The sequence below is a fragment of the Melopsittacus undulatus genome, chromosome 4 (genome assembly GCF_012275295.1).
Source record: "Melopsittacus undulatus isolate bMelUnd1 chromosome 4, bMelUnd1.mat.Z, whole genome shotgun sequence".
Classification (NCBI taxonomy): Eukaryota; Metazoa; Chordata; class Aves; order Psittaciformes; family Psittaculidae; genus Melopsittacus; species Melopsittacus undulatus.
In genome coordinates this window covers 25124679-25146180 of record NC_047530.1, presented here as the reverse complement: position 1 = coordinate 25146180, position 21502 = coordinate 25124679, and the positions used below count along the sequence as shown (strand labels likewise).

Genomic DNA, 21502 nt, shown 5'->3' with positions numbered 1-21502 from the left:
TTACAGCAGAAGAAGGGCAAGAGCAAGAATGCAAAGCAATGTTAAAACACTCTTGGGCACTGAACTTGACCTCTAATTGGTGCAAACACAAGCCTCTTCAAAGTCTAGCTCCAAATACACAAGACCAAGGCCAGAGAACACTAATGGGACATTTTTATGGAATGATGTAGAACTCCTGCTGTGCTTTATCTAGATTTGAGAGGTCCTTTCTTGCATCTTACACTTAGTGGTCTTGGTTAGAACATTATTAGGCATAAAATACCATCTCTAGGAAGCTGAAGCATTTCTAATAAGTTAGCTGGCAAAGTATGGCCAGAATTAAAGTAATTATCCCCTATTCCCTATATATAGATATTAAAAAAAAAAAAGCTGTGCCATCACAGTTTTGTCAACATTAATGCAAGTCTAAAGCATCTGGAAAAGAGAGAGGATTGAACCAGTGCTGTATATACTGTATGCACCTACCCTGCAAAGAACAAACTTTATTAATCCCATTCTGGTTTCAGGTTAAGGAAAGAGTGATGGTATATAAATATTGCTGTGATATTGGGAAGAAGCCACTCTGCAGAATAATATCAAAAGAAGTTACTAAAATCAGCTAAATGTTTATTTGATGCACTTAGAAAAAAAAAAAACTCCAACAAATTTAGCTAAGTGTTGGGAAGCAAATTTCAAAAGACATTTAGTGTTATATTTAGAATCAAAGAGACATCTTGACAATATTCTGATTGGGATGCTCAAGATACTCCTGATCTACTAAAAAAACAAGTAAGTACTGTCAGTTTGACATTCTTCTCCCCCCACGCCACCCGCAGTTGAACCTAGTTAGATACTAAATACAAGACTGCCTCACAAATTAAATATAAACTTCTGGTAAGAAATTATTAATTTGAAGGTAACAGAAAATGCTGAAGCGCAAAGAAAAATGGATACATCCACAACAGTATCACAAAGTACGTATTTCATAATTACTATCACTTTTATCAGCTTCCTAACTCTGAGCTATTTTTTTAGTAACTATAGGATTGCCCTCATGTTCCTCCACTTTCCATTAAAGCTTTCTTAGGCAGAAGGAGTGCCTCTTACTATAAACACCCCACTGATATTCTAGGCAAGATAATTTACTAACTACCCCCCAAGAAACAACTCTAACACTTTCTTAAATCTTGTAACTTCTTTGCATCTCTCTTGAACCAGCTCTTCAGACAACTATTTGACCACAAAAGAAAAAAAACCCCAAAAAACAAAAAACTTACTCTTCACAGAAAAGCAGCTGTTAGACTTTACTACTCTGCCAACTTTTGTCATTTCATTGCTTAGGTTTTGCTCCTCCTGAAGACTCCCACAGACTCTTCCCCCCAAATTCCTTTCAAGCAGAATTAATTAGAAAACCTAATGTACTGTTTTTATCTGCATGTTTCCAAGTATGTTCTTAATTTAGAAAATGTTAATCTCACTGCATAAAATATAACTCCTAACTGAGAATGAAGCAAGTCACTCTGATTTCAGTCATCAGCACAAACAGACCTAACAGAACAGCCCAGGCCTCCAAAAACATTCAATGCTTGAGCCACTGGCATCATGACATGGCCTTTAACAAGCCCTAAACACTATGACATCCTGGTAGTAAAGACAGAGAACTCCTGAGATCTCCAGTACCCTTAAACTACCTATTTCTTCCAAAGAACAGCCACTAGAACACTCATTTGCTGAAACTACTCAATATATCAACTGGATAATCAGCACCACTATGAGAAAGTATGTAATACTTCTGATACAGCAGATGTGTCTAAGTACCTTCTATTTATTACAATAAAAACATCGTCAAGATGTACACTTCCATACAGAGAGGCATAATATGGCTTATTTTAAAATCATGTACCATACTCAAATTAGAAGCCTATTTCTAGACTCCTCTGGCTTCAGCTACAGATCAGGCCATCTCTTGGAAGAGTAACAAAGAGACCACAAATTATTTCATTTCTTCCCCCAGCACCCTAAATTATTTCTAGGTACACCATGCCAAGGATGTATCTTCAACTGTACTTCAACATATACTTCAATCCAGCTTGCTAAATGTAACTGAGAGCTCTACTGAAGTGCAACTGGCATGCTTGAACCTCTACTATGTTAAACTACTTAACTGAACAAAATTATCAGGAAACACTCTGTTATGCCCATCACGCCATTCCTTCCAACAACTTGTACACTGGCTTACTATCTTACACCAGGAACCAGTTTCTGGACATGCAGAGTGCTACAGCTGTCTACTCACCTACAAAATGCTCTATTCCCTTTTATAGTTACAAGCTTACAATAACTGAAAGCAGAACGCACTTGTGAGAAATCAGCAGCAATTTCCACAGAACAAAGTTGTCACCTTAAGAGACAGGTTTACATAACATGCTCTTAGAAGGGACAAAGGCAATTCACCTTCAACTTTATCTCATAATAAAGTTCTAAGGACAAATCCACCCAAAAGAGCAGATACCAAGCTTGGAAGAAGAGGAGCTTTGAACTAAGCTGTGAGCGACAACTTCCAAAAGGAAGAACTGAGCTTGTTCTGGTAGCTAAATATTGCCTTTGGGTAGAAACACAAACTCCGTTTCAGTTGAAAATTTAGGAAGTTGCTAAAAATTAAACACAAATGCAAAGTACAGTCTCAGCTCAAGCAATTCTAAGTGAGTGCTGCTGAGTAAGAAGAAAAGGTTCAGAAGATCCACCTCAGCAGCTGCTGTAGTAACAGGGGGAGGCTGACACTCCTGTTTCAGGAGTAACACCCCTGTACAAAAACAGTTTACATTACTTATTCTAATTTTAAAACCCACCTTTTTCCTCCAAAGCTTTAACCCCTTTACTAAAGCAGGCTGCAGACGGGGTGAGGAAGGGAAAGAAACCAGAACACTTTTCCTGCCAGGGGAAGACTCCGAGGAGCCACGTACCAGCAGAAACACTCCTTAGCCAGACCCCGAGCGCTGGAGGTACCGGAGGCTCCTAGAAAGCTGAAGAAGTAGGAGTAGGGAGTATTCAAGATGTGTCACATATAAAAAAAGGAATTACATCACGAGGAAAGCAGTTTTAAGACACTTGTTTTACTCCGGTTTCTGATCAGCCCCTCGGGGGGGATGAGATGGGGGTGGTGGGACAAGGGAAACGAGCGTGAACACGCGAATGTCACCGCCTCGCTCGCCTCCAACCCGCGCAGACCGGGTTGAAACGAGCCCGATCCACCCACGGCGGAGCGGGCCGGGAGCGCCCGCCAGCCTCCGGTGAGGCAGTGGAGCGGCAGCGGGGGCCGGCCCCGCTCCCCCGACATGGAGGCGGCCTCTCCCCGGGGGAAGGGGCGGGCGCGGCCCCGCACGACAAGGGGCGTGGCGCGTGGGCGCCCAGCGCGTGGGGCAGCGGCCGCCCGGCTCGACAGGCGACGGAGGAAGGAGAAGGCCGGGGCTGCGGGAAGAAGGAGAGCGATGAGGCCTGGGCCCACGGAACGTGTCCTGGGGCCGCAGCGAAAAGGGGTGTCCTGGAAGAGCGGCGCCTCCCGTGCGAAGGGAGACGACGGAGCTACCCGCAGCGGGGCGAGGGCCCCCGGGAAGGCTGAGGGGAAGGGCCCGGGTCCCGCCGGAATGGGAGCGGGGAGCCCTGGGCGGGAAGCGACCGGCTCAGCCAGGGGTGGGAACCTCGGGCACGGTCCCGCCTTACCTCCCGCGCGGCGGCGGCTCCTGCCTCGCCTGCTGCGAGCGGTGCAAAGCCCGAGCCCCTCGAGCCGGTCGCCGCTGCCCGCGGGTGGGGAGGCGGCGGCCGAGCTCGCCCCAGCCCCGCACTCTCGGCCCGCCCCCACCCCTTCCCTCGCCCAGCGGCCGCCATTGGCCGAGCCACGACCATCCCGAAAGCCCCGCCCCCCGAGACCCACGGCTGCCAATCCTCAGCGACCATCCGTTCGCCTTCGCTACCGGTCTTGAAAAAGGGCATGGCGGCTCCCCCATTGGCTGGGGTTTAACCCATGCCTTCAGGTTCCTATTGGCTTCTATCGCTTGCAATCTTCTCCCCTCCGGCTTTCTGATTGGCCTTCTTTAAGTCTATGGGAACACGTCACCCTCCTGCTCCTTGCCTCCAGCCGCTGCTGAAGGAGACGGGATTGGCAGGGCTGTAGGAGTTGCCCCTTTTCATTGGCCATTAGGCAGCACGGGCTCCATTCTCGCGCGCTATGTGACGCCGACGTGATTACGTAGAGAGCGGCCTGGCCTGGTTCCCAAGATGGCGGCGCGCAGGGCGCGGAGATTGCGCTGTCGTTAAGGGCTCCACGCTCTAGTGGGGTCTCCTCCTCCGAGCCTGGCTTGTGAGTACGCCGCTCACGTGTGGGGTAGTGGGGCGCCGGCGGCTGGGGCCTCCCTACTCTTCCTCGGCGGGAGCCGGGGCCTGAGGAAGAAGGGAAGGGAGCGGAGAGGCTGGGGCGGGAGTGAGCGAGCGCCTCCCCGGACACCGGCAGCCTCGGTGGCGGGCAGGCAGGTTCTGGGAGGCGCTGAGCATACCCCGCCGGATTGGAACTCAAGGGGACGGGGCTGGGCTCTCAGTCGGCTGGTTCGTGTAAGGTACGATGGAAAAAGCCCGGGATTAGGCTATTGAGATCGTATGTTGAGTGCATGGAAAGGCAGAAGCAGGACTTCATGGGTCTTGTCGGTCGTTCTGGTTTGCGGTGCTTGAGCTAGTTCTTTAGAATGTTTTCGATTATTCTAGTTTTGCATTCAAAAATACTTTCGCTGCATATAGTAGCAGCTGTTGTTGCTTCGGGCGATTTTAGTACTAATAGGGTTTTAAACTGTTCAGAGTTCAGGAAGCAAAATAGTTCGTAAGGAAGAAGAACCGTAATTGCTGTAAAAAGTAACGTTTTTTTGGTAAAGACGGTAGGAACGTGCGGTCATGGCAGGGTGCTCTTTTGTTGCTTCTTGGAATAGTTTGAAGTAGCTATTTGCTTATTTGTGGTAAAGGTTGGATTGGTCTGTGACTGGTACCGTCAGTTGTGAAAGTTCTTCCAAAACCAAAGTGAAACAAAGACGGTTTCTTTTTTTTCTGAAAAACAGAAGCTTTGTGAAGTTGATAAAGATGCCGATCGCAGACATCGTTTTTCTGGCAGTTCATGCGAGCTTTCTTCCGTTTTCAGAAGGGAAACGTCTGGAAAATTGTAACAGTTTCAAGAGTTTTAAGCTTTGGTCTTCCTCTGACAGTTCTGCTTAATGTATTGCATCGTAATCGTTATTTGTTAACCGAACCTTTGCAGGTGACTGGAGTAATTTGAGCATAATATTTGTATTTTATTGAATTGCTCTAAGAATAGTCTTGTGCATGCAAGAAATAAAGGCAGTGAGACAGTCTCCGTTCTGTCTGTAAATTGAGAGATGGCTGATCATCAGTCATATGTACCAGAAAGTTGCCTGTAGAGCTTGGTGATGTACATACATTGAATATACGTACACAAAGTGCTAGTAAAGCTATGAATAGTGAGTTGATATCCCTCTCAACTTTTAAAAACTTGCTGCTGCCATCACTGAGTTGTTTTTCCTTATTTTATGGACAAAATATGTGAAAGCTGTTCTACCGAGAGCTAACCGATAGAGCTGATAATGCATTCTTTAAGTTTCTTTATTAAACAGGTAATAACAGAGATTATCTGTGTCTGTTTCTTTGAGGTGACTTTGTGGTAATATGGGGAGGATAAGGGCAAAGTTAAATATTGTTTGTCTTTGAGTGTAGAATATGTTCCTTCTAATGGACAAGGCTAAACACACCTTCCTCTTGTCATTGAGCAGGCGGGGGTGGGGGGAATCCTCTTGTATTTTTTTTAAGAGTTCCTTTTGTCTTAAAGGTTCTGAAGCGACTATCTGAAGACTTCCTTTTTGAAAACTTAAAAAGCAAGAACAATTGTGTTTTAATAAATGAAGGAGAATAAGGAAAATTCCAGCCCTTCTGTAAACTTGGCAAATCTGGACCATACAAAGCCATGTTGGTACTGGGATAAGAAAGATTTGGCACATACACCATCACAGCTAGAAGGGCTTGATCCAGCTACTGAGGCACGGTACCGCAGGGAAGGGGCCAGATTCATATTCGATGTGGGAACACGTTTAGGACTGTATCCTTTAAACCCATGTTACTGTGAAATGTCTTTATGAATGGGGACTTTCTGAATGAATCTACAGGAAATGTCATGTGCTCAGTTACCTGTTCAAATATTTCTTAATCATTAACCAAAAATCTCTTTGAGTTTACTTTTGATGTAATGTGTTCCTGCGCAGTTTTTATCAGTCTTTATTCATTGGATAAACGTTTCAGCTGAAACATTTTAGCAACAGAAAAGTAAGGTGGTACAGAATTGTCAATGAAGTATGACTTTTGGCAGTTGTGAAACTCAGTCTTTTAGTGCATGAATCTATGTACCTTGTCAAATCTTGCATTTAGCACTCAATTTCCTGTGTTGGATATTGCAATTCAATATTTTGCCTCTGAGGCTTATAACCTCTCTCTCCCCACTCTTGCTGGGTTTTTTTGTTTGTTTTTTGTTTGGTTTTGGTTTTGTTTTTAGATTGGGATTTACAACTTTGTATATATTAGTAAATTCCATTCTCTCATAGACTGCCACTTAAAATTCTTGCTTCCTGTTATAATCCTATACTTCTTTTAATCCCCTCAGTTCTTTGTTTAATAAAACCTGGTGAAGATGAAATTTTACTCTTACTAAAGAGTAGGGAGTATGTTCAGAGTTTATTTCCCTTTGTAGGTGTGAATAGTTAGTAACCTTTCTCCACACTAGCATTTTTATGTGAAATGGTAATTGTTCTGTTCTTTTATGTACTTATTGTGGGTTTTAATCTTCTCTGAAGCAGGTGTGATTTAATATCAGGATGACCTTGCATGGATCTTCTTATAAATGTGATTGTGACTTTGCACACTTCCAGTAAATGCTTCTGGGCTGATTCATAATATTTACAGAACCATAAGGGGGTTTGTGGCATTTTTTCCCCTAAAGCTCCTGTTTTACTTGTGTTGTTCTCTAGCTGGTCACTGAACTTGAGGTACTTGATAAAGCAGAATATATATTTTCCTCTGTGCATGTTTGATTTTAAATGTGTTTTATGTTTGAAAGTCCTTATACTGCACCACAGACATTATGATACTCTAGCAACCGGAATAATTTATTTCCATCGGTTTTATATGTTTCATTCTTTCAAACAATTCCCAAGATACGTAAGTATTTACAGTATTGGTGACCTTGTACAGTGATTGCACTGGACATGCACTATTGAAATGGTGCTAAGTCACTTGGGTACTACTGCTGACTACCACTCTCGATGAAAAATAAGCGTTTTATCTTTTAGTCATAACAGCTTAAAATACACTGTTCTTGTTTGTACATTTCTATTCAGGCCTAGAAACACACTGCAGTAATGTCTGAAGATACTGTTCTTTAGAAGAAGTAACAGCTATAGTGCTGGTGCTCCTCTGTTGGCTAAAAGAAAAAAAAGAAGTGCAATAGCATCTTAACACTCCTTGATAGTCCAGGTCAAATTCTGCTTTGGGTGTCTGACCTTGAAATAAAGTTGTATAGAACAGACAGTCCTCCAAATTTGATAGCTTTTCTTTTGAGAAAGTAAAGGTTTAAATTAACATAATAAGAAAATTAGAAATTAATAAGCTTGCTAAGCCCTTGCAAACTTTCACAGAACTGTTAATGGAAACTGACAGTGCTTTTACAGTGTTAGACTGTATTGCATATGTACATGCAGACAACTTTTTGAAAGCACTTTGTTTTTTAGGTGACAGGAGCCTGCTGTCTCTTCCTAGCAGGAAAAGTTGAAGAAACACCTAAGAAATGTAAAGATATAATTAAAACAGCTCGTAGCTTGCTAAATGATGTACAGTTTGGACAGTTTGGAGATGACCCAAAGGTAAAAACACTCATGTTAAAATTTATTTCATCCTTTTGCTCAAGCAAAGTGACATACATTCCTAAGAGCCCTGGCTGATTTTCAGTTGTTCTAATTTTAACTATACATTCAGCGTGCATTTATGGCTCTTTTGGGTAATGTGATAGGGTTTGGGAGCCTAATGAGATAATATAAAAAGTTTACATTTGATTTCATGTCAATTCTGATGTTATTTTGCAAATTAAAGTAAATTTGAGTAATTCTGGTTAGAGCTAGAAGTGTCATCAAGATGTAAATCATATTTGACAGTCTTAGTGTCATTTTAGGAAGCAATAGCAAATCTTAAGTTGAAGAACTAAATCTCAAAAGTATTGAAGTTTCTTATTTAGAGTATTTGACTTAGCAAAACTATGTTTCTCTCAAAAATTGCTTATTATAAATAGCAGAAGGATCTGAAACTCAGGGGAGGGATGTTGTGACAGCTTACCATTTTGTTGTAATTTTGTTTATTTGGTATTTTCTTGCTGTGTCTGGTTTGGTTCTTTTCTCCATGGAGGAAAACAATCTTAAACACCATATTCCCTCTCCTGACTCCAATTAATGTGAAGGAAAAGTATCTGAGTTTACAATAATGTTTGAAGTTAGAGAGATTTCTGTTCCTCTCAGACGCAAACCCTAATCAAGCAAAAGCAGATGAGCATATTTACCTGGCGATGTTTGTAGTCATGCTTGATACCAGCATAAAGTATTTGTGCTGGTACTTTGTGCAAGTAAAAGAAGGAATAATATTGTGGTTACCCTGTAACATTCTCTAGGAAGAAGTGATGGTCCTTGAAAGAATCTTACTACAAACAATAAAGTTTGATTTGCAAGTGGAACATCCATACCAATTTCTTCTCAAGTATGCCAAACAACTCAAAGGTAAAATATTACAGGGTGAGCAAGTAATACCTGTTGTTAATTTTCAGAACTTAATTTACATTAACAGTGCAAGAATACTCTATTCCATACTGTTTGTCCTTCCTAATTTTATTTCTTGTAACTTTCCTGATTGTTTTTCAGGAGACAAAAATAAAATTCAAAAACTGGTTCAAATGGCATGGACATTTGTTAATGACAGGTAAGACACTCCTACAAAGCCTTTTGAAAGTGAAACACTTTCTGTTACTTACTTTAGTCTGTGATTAGATATTTCTTTGACATGTTTCTTTGCTGCTTGTTGCATGTTTTCATGATCATGTTCATCAGTATTTCTTCTGTCATTACCGTGGTAGTTCCATTGAGCGGGGAATCTAGTGTAAGTATAGAAGTAGACCATTAAGACCCTTGCAGTTTTGAGGTAATGATTTAGTGCTGCATTGAAAAAAAGTTCCTTTTTGAAAGAGCCAAACAAAATTATAGAACTCCAGTATAGAAGCTGACTTTTTGCCCAGTCTGAGAAACATGGCACTTCCTGGGAGAAGCTGCCACTTCCCAATCCCATTGTATCAGTCAATATTTTTTATTGTTATTTTTTTTTAAGGAGTGCTTTGGTAGAAGTAAACTAGCCATTAAATTCCAGGAGGAATACAGGTGTTAGTGCTAAATTTGACAATTTCTTGAATATTGGATTTGCAAAACAAGGATCACATCACTTAACAGGAGTGTGTGTAGAAGCACTTTTCTTGTGTAGTGTGGCACTGAAAAAAAAATGCCCACCCCAAAAAACCCAAATCCAAACCAAAGAACCTCACAAAACAACTCAATACACTATAGCCTTGTTGAAGAGGATTCTGTGGAGCTGGGCAAGTTAATTCAGGAAGGATGGCTAAACGTAATTTTTAATTTCTGTACAAAACCTGAAAAAATGTGTAAGTGGCCTGACTATCCAGAAATGCTAAATAGACTGCCTTCAGTCATACCTACAGCAATAGAACACCATAAAAAAATATATGCATTTTTTGTTTTCATGCCTAATTTGTAGTACCCCAGTGTGGTCCACTTTCTGTAGATACCACCTAAAATCTCTAAATTAATTTGAGTCAAAGGTTGTTTAATATATTTGGATGTCAGGAGATGTTCACTTAAGCTGCTGTCAGTCTTTCAGGTGTCCATCTTACAGGTGGAACAAAAAGTATGGTTTGACTGTCACTGCTGAGTGTCAGGGAGAACTTTAAGGACATAATAAAGACTTAGCTGGCTAGCTGGAGCTAAAAGTCATTTAAGCAGATTGTTACAGTCTTTGGAGGAAAAGTTAAACAAAAAAGAGAACCTGATCTTGTAATTGAAAATATTAGGAAACAGTAACTTTGATTATGACAGGAACTTAAGTTAATGTCAATAATACCAGTTATCTTAGCATTAGCTTTATCAGAAGCTATTAAAGAGAGAACCTTTTACAGCTTTTACAGCTTGATCTAAAACTTGCCTTGTGCTTTACAAGTTCATGTTGGCTGTTCAGGGGAGAGGGGGATGGGTAGTATTTGTTTACATTTTATAGCAAAATATTAGGAAACTCCAAAATCCAAATGTGCCCATCATTCCCTAACCAGTGTAATGTAGTGACAGCACACTTGTGTAGCAATAAATATGAACACTATATTTAGTTAACACTACAGGTGAGAATCAGTGGAAAGTAGCTGTGCCTACTTGGAATATAATGCTGTCTTTTCCTTCTTCTTCCACACTCACATGTTTTCTACTTTTCAACTCTAAACTTGATGTTCCTAAGTGGTGCTTTGCTTGTATAGACATATGTCCTCTGAATTACCTGTGTAAAATTATCTTGTTTCATTATAGCAGTATTGCAGAAACAGTTATGTAAACTCTTCAGTTTAACAAGGATCTTACTTTTATTTGTCTCAGATGTTAAAGTGTTGTGGGATTTTATACCATGTTAATTATAGCTATTGTACGTTGAAGTGTTGTACTGTGACAGAGATCTTCATGGTTGTGGGGGCTATTTATTACTACTGTTATTAATTTTTCTTTATTTTTATTCCAGTCTCTGCACTACACTGTCACTGCAGTGGGAACCTGAGATCATAGCTGTTGCAGTTATGTACTTAGCAGGCCGTTTGTGTAAGTTTGAAATACAGGAATGGACATCAAAACCAATGTACAGACGATGGTGGGAGCAATTTGTCCAAGATGTTCCTGTTGATGTTCTGGAAGGTATGAATAAACATTTGACACAGATGGAGGAGTATTTCCTTTAACTGTGTGACCTAGATCATAAGTAAATGCAAACTGCTTTCTATCTATTTAGTCAAAATATCATGTGTAGAGTATATAACTCAGGTCACATGTGCTATGCCTTAACCAGGGTTTAAATTAAACTGATTAGACTGACTTAGTCTGGAGGCATACTTGGTTATCATGACAAGTCTTTTGGTCAGTATTTCCTTTATGATTTGTTTAGTTTATAACACAGCTAACTAGCTGCAAAATTGTCATGGGGTGTGTTTTCTGTTTTTTTTTATTATTTCCTTTTCCCCATTTAAAATAAGCAGTCTGCTGAGCACTAGAACTAATGGAGCCTGATTTCCAGTGGTTTTCTCATTGATGATTGACCTCTTCAACTGAATTATGCTAGGTTGTTTTTGGTTTTGTTTTTTATGGTGTACCACGACTGAGGAATAGATTATGGGGGTGAATTCTGATGGATGAATTACAAATCTTTGTCGTCAATATAGATATCTTGATAATATTTCATTTGTGTGTATATATTGCTTACATTTACCTGCTGCTTGTACTTTTGAGGGAGAGAGCCCCAGGAAGTGCATAAAATAAACGTAGACCTTTCTTGACTCTTGTTAATTAAATAGTGGTTATGTGGTCACTGATTAGTCTTTGTGAAAGTTTTTACTGTCTTAGCTGGTATAAACATCAGGCAAAGCATACTTCTATAAATTGCTTTAGAAGCCTTTAAATAATTATGTTTATCACAGTCTGACATTGCGTTCTAAAAATTTTTTACATGGAATACTGTGTGTCGCTCTTAAAACTTTTAGGTGAATATCCTACAGTTCTGATAATTTCTTAGATGGTTACTTGCTGTGCTTTTATTATGGCTTTTTTTCAGAGTTCCTTCAGTTTCAGATAGATCATTTGTTGAATCCTCATCAAAGAAGGTTGTAGAATGGGCATTTCTTCAGTTTCTGCTACTGCATCACTGAATGCTCATGAACTCATTTAGCTTTCCTAGAAAGGTTTTCTTTTCCTTGAGTCCTGCTCTTGCACCTGGTTATCAGTTGGTCCTACATATTTCTTACAGCCCTGAGCTGCTAATGTGTTGGAAGGTTTTGGTACTAGCCCTTTACTTAGTTTTCTAAAACTCTTTTGACTGGCCTAACAAGACATGTAAGTTTTAACATATAATCTTCTTTCCCTCACTTTCTTACTGTATTACTACTCTGTTGTTACACAGTTACTTTGCTGTCCGAGTGCATAATAATGATGTGGTATATTAATACCAAGATACTTTGTTCTTCTGGAAGGGGTGCATCTACATCTACGTGTTGTTCAGCATAGGCAGAAGAAACTCTGAAATGCAAATATAAATTGAAAAATAGGCTGTGTTAAAAGAGTTAATCTGAGTTTATAATTGTATACTAAATGTACACTTTCACATTATGGGAGTATAATATTTTGGATTTTTTTTTTCTTTAAGACATCTGTCATCAGATCCTGGATCTATACTCACAGGGAAAACAGCAAATGCCCCATCATACACCTCACCAGTTGCAGCAGCCACCATCTCTTCAATCTACACCCCAGACACCTACGGTACAGCAGTCACAGCAGTCTCAGGGTTCAGAGCAATCACAGACTCAGCAGCAAAAAGAGTCACAACAGTCAGCGCAGCAGCAGCAGCAGCAAACACAAGCACAACAATCTAAAAAGCCCTCTCCTCAGTCAAGTCCTCCTAGACAAATTAAAAGACCGGCAGTAAGTTTAACTTTGAACTTTATCTTGCATTTTATTTTCAAGCTGATCCAACATTCATTTGATTTTAAGCCTGCAGTGTGCAGCAGACTTGCATTTGCTTTAAAAACGAGCCTGGTAATTAATTTGGTATGGTAGACTTCCATTGGTTATATGGCAAGGTATGTTAGTGTAGATGGTAAACTGTTCACTGGTTGTATGGCAAGTATGTTAGTTTTGGCATACTGCATTTGTATACCACTTAAGGCAAAACTAGTGGAGAAACTTTTTAAGTCAGCATGACCTAATAAGATTCTAATTGTTTGTGGTTCTGTACTATCAAGTTCTGTTGTTTCTGCTATTAAGCAGGTTTGATTTAGGGAAGGTCTTTTGTGCCATACCTGAATGTAGATGTGCATAATGCTGATGAAGACGTTATTTGACTCTGGTCTTTTGTTTACAATTCTCTTACGTAGAATGGTGACTTCTAAAAGTATGTAAAAATTTTTAAATTCTGAATGTCTTTCAAAATAATCTAATAACAGTAGAAGCCTATTAATGTATCATACATTGAAGTCTCGCTTTGTTTGTATTGTCACCCCATCATTGAAAATAAGAAGGTAAGTTAGCAGTTGAATAATATCACAAGTACTCAGTGTGCTTTCCCACAGTAATCAAGTTCAGCTGAAGCTTTTGATCTTTAATCTATAATTTTTGTTGTTTGGTGAGGGTTTTTTTTTCACTTGTATGTTATATTTAAAAAAACAAAACAAAAACAAACAACAAAAAAAACCAACCCACAACCAAAAAAATGGAAACAAAAAACCAACCAAACAAAATAGGGTCTACGGTGTTACCCAGATTTTCTTGTATGTACTTAGTAAGAAGAGTGTTTTGAGAAGTAAAACGTTTGAACCGAGTCCATTTAGAAAGTAAATTTTGTGTAGCTTTTGCGCCTTTTTCTCTAACTTGTAATTAATGCATGCCCAAATTAGAGAACAGACATCAAGGAAAAAACAAAACCAAAACTGAACCAAAACAACAACAAAAAAAACAACCCAAAAAACAGGAAGAAGCAACAAATGATAGAATGAGATAGAACTGGAGGAGTGCAGCATCTTTCTGATAGCAGCCTCCCAAAAAAAAGAAGAATGTAGTGCTGTAAAACCCTGGTCTCTTGTAATTGCAAAACATATCCTACTACTAGAGTTAAAAAGCTGTACTGAAATTTTTAATTCTTGCACTGAACTTCAGAGTTGTTTAGAATAGAAAGCTGATAAAATTTGTTAATTAGCTTGAAAATTGGGAGAACTCTATATTTAATATTTCTTTTCATACTTCTTCTACCATTGACAAATTCTTCTTGCATGGGTTGTTAGATCTGTTGGGCAACGAACTTATCTTCCCTACCCCACCCACTCTTCCCCCTCCCCCTGCAGCAAAAACACCTGGAACATCATTGAACCATGAACGGTTTGGGTTGGAAGTGACCTTAAAATGTAGTTTCAACCCCCTGCCACAGGCCAGGCTGCCCAAAGCCCCGTCCACGCTGGCCTAGAACACTTCCAGGGATTGGGCAGCCACAACTTATCTGGGAAACCTGTACCAGTGGAAGTGAATAGTGCAGATAAAAAGGTGTAAGTCCTGGTACATCATAGGCATCCAGAACAGATATAAAGCAAAGGGTGGCTTAGTAGCACTTTCATAGCAGAACAGCACAGACAGCATGAATTAGAGAAAAGCAAATGTGATGGTCTGAAATAGTTCTTTCTCCAGAAAGTGGTCTAGGGGAACGAGATGTGTAGCACTTGAAAGATTCACTTGGTGCCTCTAAGATGTACCATAAACCTTACTTAGAATGTTTGCCTCCTATAAATAGGACTTTGTGTGACTTCTCCTTTGGTTTGTTCCTGGAGGCTGTATTATCCATTTACAAGAACTCATATAACTCCATTACCTTCTACTGAGCCATGATACTTTCAACTAGCTGAAGCATTGGCCCATGACTTACAGGCTTATACCAGATGTCTAAAGTATCTGCACATCCTTTACATTTCTAGTAGTGAAGAGCACTTTAATGTTCAGTTGTCTTCACTAAAAATATACTGGTGAATCATTAGATGTAAATAGGGTATTTAGTTTGGTTAAACTAGAAACTGATAGTGAGAACAATTTCAATGCATATGGAAACAGCACTGAAAGAACAGCTCTACTGAGCTATGGATTTAGCTAATTAAATAACAATCAGCATGCTAATAAATAATGTTGACCCTGGGATGTGATGGCTGGAGCAGTACAGTGCAGTGGAAGGACCAAAAGAACCATCTCTTTTGGCAGCTGCCATTATTAGAGAAGTGACTTAATTTTTATATGGTTTGGTTTTGTTGCTTCTTGATTATTTTTTTTTTCCTTTAGCTTATATGCGATTTAAACTGATGTGTGGATTTCTGTCACATGAGATACTTGGCTCCAGTTACTTCTTCCATTCTAACAGTGTACCTCAGCGACATTATTTTCTGAACTCGGCTTCATGTTAAGAAGTGCACAGTAATGGAATTACTTGCCTCTTGAAACAATTAACTGACTTCACAGAATGAGTGATTTTTGGGAATGTTGCAATAAGTGGTGAAGACTTGCTTCTATTTGAACGTGCAGGGAGATCTGATGTTTGCAGGCAGTTTTACAGGCAAGGAATTTAGTGCTAGAAAATCAAGAAAAGACCACCCAGCAAAATGAAGGCAATAGATGAGTTTGTGAGAGTCATCAAGAAAAGTATGTATGTTTGGAATGGGAAAGGTAAAGATTGTCTTTGAAAAGCAAGAGAGCAGCGAGAAAAGGTGGCTAGAGATGAATTGAAATGACTATGAATATAAGAATGAGGTAGCCACAAGCAGGCCTTGGGTTCCTTTGTATTGGACAGCAAAAATCTTGAGAACACTCATCAGAATTAAGGAACGTTGTTCAAGCTGGACTGAAGTACATGTTCCTTCTTGCTGTGGAAGGTACTGTGATGGGGGCTGAGCAACAGTTTGTGAAGGTAAAGCCACTGGAGGTAAATAGTCCCTTAAAAAGAACCCTTTCATTCAAAAGACAGAGAAGCCATGTACCACAGCCCTCTTTTATCATTAATTTTAAATATGTTTGTAGCTATGCTTACTGTACTTAAAATTTCAGTGAGGTTTTCTTCTTTTCTCAAAGACCATTGCTAGCCATCTCAGTTGGACTAAGTTGGAAAGACTTTTTGCAACAAAATAACAAAAAAACCCCAAAAATTTGGGATTGGAAGGATGATAGGAGGTTTTGTGGGTTTTGCTCAGTGTGCATAAAGTTTATTTTCTAGCATACTATTTGGCTTTTATAGAGTGCTTTCCATCTGAAGGCTTCCAAAATGTTTTACACTGAGCAATGCTTTCACTGCCCTCCTGTCCTGGTAAATAAAGCATAAAAGCCTGAAGTGATTTTGGCAAAGGTTGCATGACAGGTCAAAGCAGAATCAGGAGCAGAGTCCAAGTCTCTTGCTTTCAGCTCAGTGAGCAGTGTACTGGACCATGATGTATGTGCAGTGGATGATAAGTAAGTTAACTGGGATGCAATACTCAACAGTGAAAACAGCAGGAAAATGCTGTATCGAAAATACCTGCTTTATTTTTTTTTTCCAACCTTATTCATTCTGACAGTTAAGCTGGGCTTTCCCAGTGTGATTTGACTTTGTTCAATGTTTGTGTTGCATCTGTCTAAAGAGACTGGACATTATTAGCCTCCTAATAAAAAGACAGGAATAAATAAAAGATTTGTCCTGCCTCCTTTTATGGAAGGGAGGAGGAAACTGGTTCTGAGTTGGAAACTGACTTTGTTTTAGTCAGAACCATACAAATACTTTTCAGCAAGTTGCAAGTTGTTGCTTGTTTTGCTCGTTTATGACCATTTAAAAATGCTTTGTATTTTGCAAAGGTCTTATTTCCTTTTTTTTTTTTTTTTAACAGGCTGTATCTCCAAAAGAAGAGACAAAGACACAAGGTAAAGGATGATAATCTATATTGCTTGCATTTTACTGTTTCAACCAAAATAAGTAATTTGCTGGTGTACACTTAGTTTGCTTACAGCCTTGGTAGTTTGAAACTATTTTGATCCTAATGATTTGTCTTTAAATATAAACTGTAACTATAAATTTTCCTTTAAATATATGCTGTAACTTAAAGTGTTCCTAAGTGCAAAACTTGAAAAAGTGGAGTATAACTTTTTCCCAAGTGCAGCCTCTTAATACAGTCTATTCAGTAGAAGTTTTGCTAGCCTACTTAACTCTCAATGTATAACTCCATGCATCATTTGGAGTAGTTCTTCAGCAAGTGGTAGGACCTTGAAGCAATTGAAGGTACCATGTCATTAAATAGCTGCACTAATGATATGTCTGTTGGTAGTCAGTGACACTTGTAATTAGTTGTTGGCATGGCTGCCAGTGAAAATTATTTTGTATCAATAAATAGTCTAGATTAAGAAATGCTTCATTGCAGTGATCACATCTTTCTTTTTGTTTGGGGTTCTTTCTTCATTTTGCTCTTCTGGAGCAATATATTTCGGGATAGCTAGGATGTGATTCTGTAACCTTTCCTTAAGTAAGTCTGGCACTTTTCCCTCTCCGACTCTGCAGATAAATTCCAGAGAGCCGTCTCTTCTCTCTCCTGTGCAATTGCAGTTTTGTTTTATTTCTAGACACATGTTCCCCTAGCAGAGAATACTTAACATTTTCTTAGATATGTTTAAACCATTTACAAGTTACAGTTTTGTGCTAGAAAAATGTACATATGCTTGTTTTCACTTAACTACTGTTATTGGACAACTTGTCCCTAGTTAAAAAATACACAGCTTGAACTTATAGACATGTATTCTTTAGAAGACTTCTGTGTAATGCTTGATGCCACTTTATTTATACAGAGGTCTTTATTTTAGCTTTCTTTTATTAAATGTAGCTATTATGTAGGATTTCCACTGTACTTTTGCATAGTGTAATATGATAATCATTAGTGTGAGACCAGAGTTGGAATTTGGAAAATATTGCAAAGCAATGCCCAATTAGGAACTTCCAAATGTTTTTTAGAAGCACCACCATCTAAAATTCCTAAAATTGAAACTTCACATCCACCGATACCTCCTGCACATCCACCTCCAGGTAAGCTTTCATTTTCTTAAATACATTTGCTCTTGCTGTTAATTGCCTTGCTTTTCATTCAGATGATGGTCAGAATGAGGGGGCAGGCGTTGTTGACTTGATTAATCAGCTTGGCAAATAGATGGTAGGTAAGCACTAGAGGAAATTTGATCTTGGTAGCGCAGGCTTTTCCATACAGACACAAAGAAGTTATGATGGAAACAAGACTGTACTAGGTGGACAAAGGCAAGACAGAATTGTGACTGTTAAAGGCCTAGAAGACTATAATTGTCACTAGCAGGCAAAAAAGGGGACTTATGTGCTCAAAAGGATGGCAGATGCTATATTACATTACTAAAGTAGCTTCCAGTTGGCCTACAGAAGTCCTCCATGTTACATCCTTAGTACAGAAGTTCTGCAGGTGTGTAACTTCTGAACAGTAAGTGAGATGCTTTCTTTGCTGTCTCCTAGAAGAGGGCTTGTATCTGCCAGAGAACTTTTAACATTGCACATGTCTTATGTTTGCAAAATGAATTGTACTGTTATAAAAATGTGCTTCCAGTGACTTGGTGCATTAGCTGTCCTTCCAGTGACCCTTAAATATTACATAAATATTTTATAAAGCGTGGTCCATAATGTAACTCTAAGATGACAGCTTCTAGTAGGGAACTACAAGAGAGAATAAGTGCTCTGAAATATAGTAAGACCATTTTTCCTGTTTTTTAAAATCATGTTAAGAATGAAGGGGTTCTAAATACAGTGTTTATTATTCCTTCAGTTGTTAAATCTTGAGTGCACGTCTTGCATCCAGAATTATTCTGAAAATAAGCAAATGCGGAAATTACTGCCTGCTATAATTTGGGAACTAAAAGTCATTGAAATCATAGGTACCACAACCAGCATACCCACCTTGTGTGATCTCATTGCGTAGTTGTCCCAGGGGACAATTTTGCTGTTAAACTTAGTACTGTTTAGATAAGGTAAATCCTATGCAGGCAGGTAATGATTTTTTTTTTCCCATGTTACCTTAAGTTTTCTTCTTAGAATTTATACAAGCAAATCATTGTATAAGCATTGAAATATTTTAAGAACAGTCTTTAGAGGCCAACTGGTTGTTTTTTGGGGCTCCGAGGAAAAAACAGGTAAAAACCAAGAATGCTTATTGACCAAATGAACAGAAGTTCTAGAAGGTGGATTTCTCAAATTCCGTTTAGCACTGTCAGTTTAGTTGTTGTGTGTCACTGGAAATTACTGCCCTGTATCTGCTTCTAAATAGCTTTTCTTAGTGAAGAATGTCTTAGATTTTTATATATACAAAGCAAGGTGGATGTCAAGATGCCCCAAACTCTTGTTTTGATGGGCGTTTTAATATTGACTGTATGGCCATAGAGAGATCTTGCCATTAGGTCAATCTTCTTATTGTAGTATAATGTCTGCATCAAGAGGAAAAAAAATAACTTGGATTTTTATTTAAAGAAAAGACAGCTTAAAGCATGTTTTTCCCAGAAATGGCCAAGTATAGTTCTGTAAATTTCTGACCTTTTCATGAACTTCCTTAGACTGTCAGGTCAGGAACAAATCTGGTAAGATTTCATGGCCTGGGAAACCTGTTGCTCTTTCTTACTCATCCTCCAGTTTCTGGTTGTAAACAGGTTTAGAGCCAAGTGTTAAAGTCTTGAGACTTTGGACTGTATTCTCAAATGTTTTCCAAACGTTGGAGGCAAGTGAAGTGCAGAGGGTAATCCCAGGCCACCTCCTGGAGTATAAAAGAGGAAGAAATGAGTCCTTCTGGACTAAAGAAGATTGAAGCATGATCAAAAGATTTTTGGTTTCTTGTGTCCCATGACTTCTGAATCTGTTAGCTGTGATTCTTCTGTCCATCCAGTCTGCTTTCTGCTGGCTGCAGAACAATATTTAAATTGTAAGAAAATAGTAGTGAGAAAGGAAGCTGTATTTAAGTTTTAGAATGGGAAAAGCTGACCTTGGATCTTTGTTAGGCAGCTTAATTATTTTCTGGTGGCATGAGAAGGTCTGACTGAATATCACATGGCATTCAAAGACTTGGAGAATTGAGTGCTTTCTTGATATGTTAACTGGAAGAAAAATATAAAGTATTCAGGAGTTGTTATTGCCATTGTCCTTCAAAAAAATGAATGAAATTTTCTTTTCCAGAGCGCAAGCCTCCTTTGACAACCGCAGTTTCAATGGGAGAAGGAGAACAATCTACTACTGTGGACTCAGTAGATATGCCAAAGGTCCAGATTCCTCCTCCTGCTCATCCTGCCCCAGTACATCAACCTCCACCTCTGCCGCATCGTCCCCCGCCCCCACCCCCCACCAGTTACATTACAGGGATGTCTACTACAAATTCCTATATGTCAGGGGAGGGTTATCAGAGTCTTCAGTCAATGATGAAAACAGAAGGACCAACTTATGGAGGTTTACCACCAGCCTATGGACCACCAGCTCATCTACCGTATCATCCTCATGTCTATCCTCCCAACCCTCCACCACCAGTTCCACCTCCACCTCCTACTTCTTTCCCCCCACCCAATATTCCACCTCCTACTCCAGGATATCCTCCTCCACCCACATACAACCCTAATTTCCCACCTCCAAGACTGCCTCCAACTCATGCAGTACCACCTCATCCACCTCCAGGGCTGGGAATGCCACCAGCCAGTTACCCCCCACCTACTGTTCCCCCAGGTGGACAGCCACCTGTACCACCTCCAATTCCACCACCTGGTATGCCACCTGTAGCAGGACTTGGACGTGCTACATGGATGAGATAGCATGAGGTAATTTGCACGACACCCATTTCTAGGCAGGAGTAGCTAGCCAAAACCTACATTGTAAAGATGAAGAGGAGGGTAATTTGTATAATTTAGATGAAGAAATGAGGAGGTGAAATGAAAATTTAGCTGATCTGTTTGCAGTATTGTTTATGGTGAGTTATATAGGCTTCTAGATTTTAATCAGCTTTGCAGTATCCTAACTTTATACATTTGACTTAAGTTTAAATTGTCTTGAGTTATTCCAGCACTGGATTACTTTGTACTAGCAAAACCAGCCATATTGGCTCAATTGTATCAGCAAGAAGAAAATTTCCTTCTAGAAATCAGTGCCTATTTTTGCCTATCAAAATAGCCAGATACCATGAAATTTGATATGTAATAAGAAACTTTGTGTTTAGCAATTAAAAGAACACAATGTCAAGCGTAAAAGCTACTGTATTTAAGAGAGATTCTGAGTGCTAGCTGACTGGAATCATTTTGAGGTGTTGGCCTTGCTGATATTTTTGGTTTGGAATGTACTGGTATCTTAAAGTATTGTATGTTTACACCTATTTGCAAATTTCTGTACATAATATATATATTTTGTAAGTGTGAAAGTCTGAATGTAACAGCCTACTGTGATGAACATCCTGGTTATAAATGGGACTACCTTGCTCACATCTACTCAAATAAAATTGGTTCTGAATTTAGTGGATTTCCAGGTTTTTCCTATTAGTTCAGAATTCATAACTGTG

The 21502-nt window shown here is 39.5% G+C and overlaps 2 protein-coding genes across 4 annotated transcripts in view; one reads left to right on the top strand and one right to left on the bottom strand.

The window, feature by feature from the left end:
• SETD3 (SET domain containing 3, actin N3(tau)-histidine methyltransferase) overlaps positions 1-3810 on the bottom strand; it is a 64423-nt gene extending 60613 nt beyond the window's left edge. Inside the window, exons 1-2 of one of the 3 annotated variants that reach the window (XM_034061833.1) lie at positions 3700-3797; positions 2943-3002 (exon numbers count right to left, since the gene is read on the bottom strand). The gene's annotated coding sequence lies outside the window, so the exon portion shown is untranslated. The other 2 variants (XM_034061832.1, XM_031049340.2) reach the window with 2 other exon arrangements.
• A 375-nt stretch (positions 3811-4185) lies between these two features.
• Positions 4186-21457, top strand: CCNK (cyclin K). The gene is made up of 11 exons (XM_005149540.3): positions 4186-4336; positions 5861-6127; positions 7158-7239; positions 7809-7940; positions 8735-8840; positions 8982-9039; positions 10903-11072; positions 12571-12848; positions 16808-16841; positions 17920-17991; positions 20143-21457. Exons 2-11 carry the CDS (start codon positions 5931-5933, stop codon positions 20763-20765), a joined length of 1752 nt encoding a protein of 583 aa, XP_005149597.1. The 5' UTR covers positions 4186-4336; positions 5861-5930; the 3' UTR covers positions 20766-21457.
• The last annotated feature ends 45 nt before the right edge of the window (positions 21458-21502 follow it).